The sequence below is a fragment of the Penaeus vannamei genome, chromosome 31, assembly GCF_042767895.1.
Source record: "Penaeus vannamei isolate JL-2024 chromosome 31, ASM4276789v1, whole genome shotgun sequence".
NCBI lineage: Eukaryota > Metazoa > Arthropoda > Malacostraca > Decapoda > Penaeidae > Penaeus > Penaeus vannamei.
Window position 1 is genome coordinate 7,144,834 of NC_091579.1, and position 5,000 is coordinate 7,149,833.

The 5,000-nt window shown below is 39.3% G+C and overlaps 2 protein-coding genes across 2 annotated transcripts; both read left to right on the forward strand.

The window, feature by feature from the left end:
• Positions 1-838: 838 nt before the first annotated feature.
• On the forward strand, positions 839-1,372 carry LOC113807904 (ventral anterior homeobox 2a). Its single transcript, XM_027359222.2, has one exon. It carries the CDS (start codon positions 839-841, stop codon positions 1,367-1,369), a length of 531 nt encoding a protein of 176 aa, XP_027215023.2. The 3' UTR covers positions 1,370-1,372.
• A 2,803-nt stretch (positions 1,373-4,175) lies between these two features.
• LOC113807899 (ventral anterior homeobox 2a) lies at positions 4,176-4,732 on the forward strand. Its single transcript, XM_027359216.2, has one exon. It carries the CDS (start codon positions 4,184-4,186, stop codon positions 4,643-4,645), a length of 462 nt encoding a protein of 153 aa, XP_027215017.2. The 5' UTR covers positions 4,176-4,183; the 3' UTR covers positions 4,646-4,732.
• Positions 4,733-5,000: the final 268 nt, after the last annotated feature.

Here is a 5,000-nt window from a genome sequence, read left to right on the forward strand (position 1 = left end):
CTGGGGACGTATATCTTGCTCGCAGACTCTGCTTTATTTTACTATGTTTATGTGGGAGGCGTGTGTGCATGCATGTATGAATATGTGTGTATGTATGCTGTAATTCTGCACATTTTTCGTTATTGTTCGAAGTAATTCTTTATTTCACCTCTCTTGTTTTCATGTTGTGTTCCTTATCCTTCATTGAACAACAGAACTGCTTTGAATCAGGAAGTATATGAAAAGTAGTAAAAATAATCCATTAGCATTATTGAATATATTACTTGTCAATGTAGAACATCTAAACAGATAGAATACATTGAATAAAAAGGCAATAAACAAGGAAAAGGATTCGTGTATTACTCGCCGCTCACAAGATCTTCTCCAGAGGTCACCTTAGGTCAGCTCAGGTCAAATGTAGTTTAAGTTAATAAGACATGATATACAGCTTACGTGGGAAATATATTCCTATTAATAATATATATTTTTACAATTGATATCAAATTATTATTCTCGAAGCGTCATAAGGATTCTCCCATCTGTAGACCGCTATTCACAAGAGCATAAGTAATCACATCAATGACAATAATAATATATATGCTTTGGATGATCAAAGTAAAGGCATGCATTATGGATATGTTAATCCTTGTAGTTACTTGCTGGCATGTTTTCTTTCGATAGATAAAAATAAATAGAAATGAAAGAAAAAAACAGAAGTACCCGCCGAAATAAACTATGCACGTGAGTATAATTTCTACACGTGTTAACTGTGCGCGACTCTGATCCACTAATTAGCCTAGACGCATTCTGATTGGTTGGAACCCCTGAGGTGAGGGGTATATAAGCTTCAGGGTGACACATGTCGACATACCTGTCCCACCACACAGCAAACATGGACCAACTCTCAGTGATGAACTTCCAGGCTTTGGCGTGGGCCTTCAGCCACCCATGGGCGCCGCCCGTCAGCCCTCCTCCCGCCCACAGCATCACGCCCTCACGGATGTCACACAAGGCAAAGGCCTTCACCATCGACGCCCTTCTGGGACTTGACACTCAAAAGGACCTTCCTGCCACGACCGCCTCCCCGCCTGCATCTCCGCTCTCCCTCCTTCAGCGGGAGTCCTCCGACACCGGCCTCAGGGACGCTCCCGGAAAGCTCAAGCGCCATCGCACAGTGTTCACGGACTCGCAGCTTCAGCGGCTGGAGGAGGAGTTCCAGCGGCAGCAGTACCTGGTGGGCCCCGAGCGGCGGTACCTGGCCAGGCAGCTGGAGCTGAGTGAGCTGCAGCTCAAAGTGTGGTTCCAGAACCGACGCATCAAGTGGCGCAAGAACCAGCTGAGCGCGACGCAGGATCGCGACGCCTGTGCGTCTCCTCCGACGTCGCAGTAGGAAGATGGCGGAGCCGCTTCTGCGATCAAAGATATCCCAGTGACAGTCCTCGCGTCTTTAACGAAATTCTAGTCCACAACAAATAAATTGTATAACATTTTCAATAGACGTTTATATTTCCCCCACCATTCATGATTAATTCTAATAGAACGGGAACACTGAAAATTATTGCTTCTAAAATAACCTAGAATTGATATCCAAATTCAAGTATCCAATATTCTTTAAATGTATAAATATGTATATACCTGTAAGGGATTTCCAGAACCACAATTTGCTGCACATAAAATATTCTTAGTGCAATATTCATTTTTGACAATGAGTTTCTTCTTTTCTCTTATGCCAGAGTAAATACGCAGGAAAAAAAAAGTAAAAATGAAATGCCGAGTCATTCATCAGTAGTTAATATACTACATATCTTTATAAAACTACAGGGGTACATAAATGCAGTTATTTAACCATGGTTACATGTTCTACGTATTCTGGCCAAATGAGTAACTATATGATCCTCATTTTATTCTCTCTTTCTGTATGCTTATACGTTTCTCTTTCTCTGTCTGTCTGCCATCCACCTCTCTCTCTCTCTCTCTCTCTCTCTCTCTCTCTCTCTCTCTCTCTCTCTCTCTCTCTCTCTCTCTCTCTCTCTCTCTCTCTCTCACTCACACACATACACATACGGATACTAAAATGCAACACGAAAACCACTGGTTTTGGGATAAGAACTGGCCATGAAATAATCTGGAGACATGTGAGGCGGTACGAACGTCAGGTCACTGGGGTTCTCGTCAAGCAGCGAGTGAGGACGGGTCAGGTCTCCCAAATTATTATTTTTTTTCATGCGGAAAATAACTTACTTCTTCATCCGGCCTTGCCACCACGCATTCTTTTTCAATTTTCAGATTGGTGCACTTAGTCTGTACTTTGTTCAAGTTTCAAAGTTTATAGCCTGAACTACTACCACTGCAGGTCTTTACCATGTATTTAGCAACAATAAGGAGGTGTGAATCCCTTGTTGATATCGTTGTTAATGTTAAAAGGCATTAACGCCAGGGTGATACTCATTATTTTACCATTATGGGGTCATCGCAATTAGGTGTGATCTGATATAGTAACGAATGGCTGAGTGTTTTGTGGAGATTAAATACATTCAGATTTTGCCCGGTTGATGTATCCTAAATGTTAAAAAGTAGATGAATAAACAGGCATGAATATTGCAGTATTTAATCATGTGAAATACATCAAAGAGAGGCTAAAAATTATTTTCCTTTTCGGTTCATTTGTAGCCAGGTATGTCTCCGCCCACTGAGGTCAGGTCAATCAGAGTTTGTCACCTTTTCATTGTCTGTCGTAACAAACAGATTAACACCACCTTGAAAATGAGGTCAACAAACACACCGACCTGATTTGCCCCCTCTGGTCAGGTGGGGACGAATCATTACTGGGAGTTCATACCTTTTATTATGCAAGAGCTTTGTCTTTGTGAGACAGGTATACATGTTGTTATATCACGTCTATTATCATCCGATGAGTAAGAACTGATTTATGATAATCAATTTCATTCTTTTGTTTACTTGTTCACATAAAACAATATAGTCCTTGAGAGTCAGACTGGTAATAATAGATTTCACTATCAGCTTATCTTTGCTTAATCGTCACCACATTAGTATGCTATAACCATATTAATATTACAGTGGTACTTATTATATAACAATTTGCAATTCCGAATGTCGTAAATGGTATTGCGAATTAAGTTCAGTGTTGTCTACGCGGGAAAGAAAATAAATCTAAATTAATCCTATTTACGACGTTATTAGTCTCTGCCTGATGTCACACACACACACACATATGTGTGTGCATGTACCTATGCACACACGCACACACACACATATATATGAGTGTGTGTATGTATGTATATGCATGTTAAATTTATATAGTATATATACATACATATAAATATGTGTATATATATGCATGGATATATGTATATGTATATATGTATGTATGTATATATGTGTGTGTGTGTTTGTGTGTATATATATGTATATGTATATTAAACATATATGTATATGTATATTAAACATATATGTATATGTATATTAAACATATATGTATATGTATATTAAACATATGTATATGTATATTAAACATATGTATATGTATATTAAACATATGTATATGTATATTAAACATATGTATATGTATATTAAACATATATGTATATGTATATTAAACATATATGTATATGTATATTAAACATATATGTATATGTATATTAAACATATATGCATATGTATATCAAACATATATGTATATGTATATCAAACATATATGTATATGTATATTAAACATATATGTATATGTATATTAAACATATATGTATATGTATATTAAAAAATATATGTATATGTATATTGAACGTATATGTATATGTATATTAAACATATATATATATATATATATATATATATATATATATATATATATGTGTGTGTGTGTGTGTGTGTGTGTGTGTGTGTGTGTGTGTGTGTGTGTGTGTGTTAATGTATAATACATTTTGCACACACCGCGCATGCACGCGTGTTTATATCTATCTATTCTTATCTATATTTATGTCTATACATACATATATGTATGCTTTAATACATGCACACAAATAGATGTTTAATTAATTTAGAAGTAGGAATACAGTGAGCATAATGACTGAGTTTCCTTATAACGATTTTTCCCTGATTCTGATTGGGCGAGACATCAGGTAAGGGGGTATAAAGGTCCAGGTGCGCGCAGGTGTGCTCATACCTGACCCAAACAACCTAAAACATGGACCAACTCTCAGTGATGAACAGCCAAACAGTTACATGGAATTACAGCCCTTCGTGGGCACCGCCTGTGAGCCCTCCTCTCGTTCGGGGCATCAGGACTTCCTGGATGTCTGATAAGGCTAAGGCCTTCACCATCGACGCCCTTCTGGGACTTGACACCCAAAAGGACCTTCCTGCCACGACCACCTCCCCGCCTGCATCTCCGCTCTCCCTCCTTCAGCGGGAGTCCTCCGACACCGGCCTCAGGGACGCCCCCGGAAAGCTCAAGCGCCATCGCACAGTGTTCACGGACTCGCAGCTTCAGCGGCTGGAGGAGGAGTTCCAGCGGCAGCAGTACCTGGTGGGCCCCGAGCGGCGGTACCTGGCCAAGCAGCTGGAGCTGAGTGAGCTGCAGCTCAAAGTGTGGTTTCAGAACCGACGCATCAAGTGGCGCAAGAACCAGGCTAACAGCTTGCAATAGGATTTTGAAGCAACCCATTCCGCCCAGCCCAGTGACAACATTCGCGCTATCCTAGATATGTTCTAGTCTATATAATATAATAAATTATCCGACATTTACTATTCTCTTTTTCAATCCCATTCGTTTGATAAAGTACACCTCTGATGTTTTAGAGGCATGTCATGCAATACTATCGCCTTACAACAACCATGACTGGAAAGGATCAAATGACATGCACATGCACTCGGAATGTTCTTGAATCGGGAAATCCTCTTTCCTTCTGCCAATGTTTGATGCATTTAACATCATGATATGATAATTGCATATATCGATCAGCATCAAAGAATATAAGCATTTCTTCCCCGTTGCGTTTTTC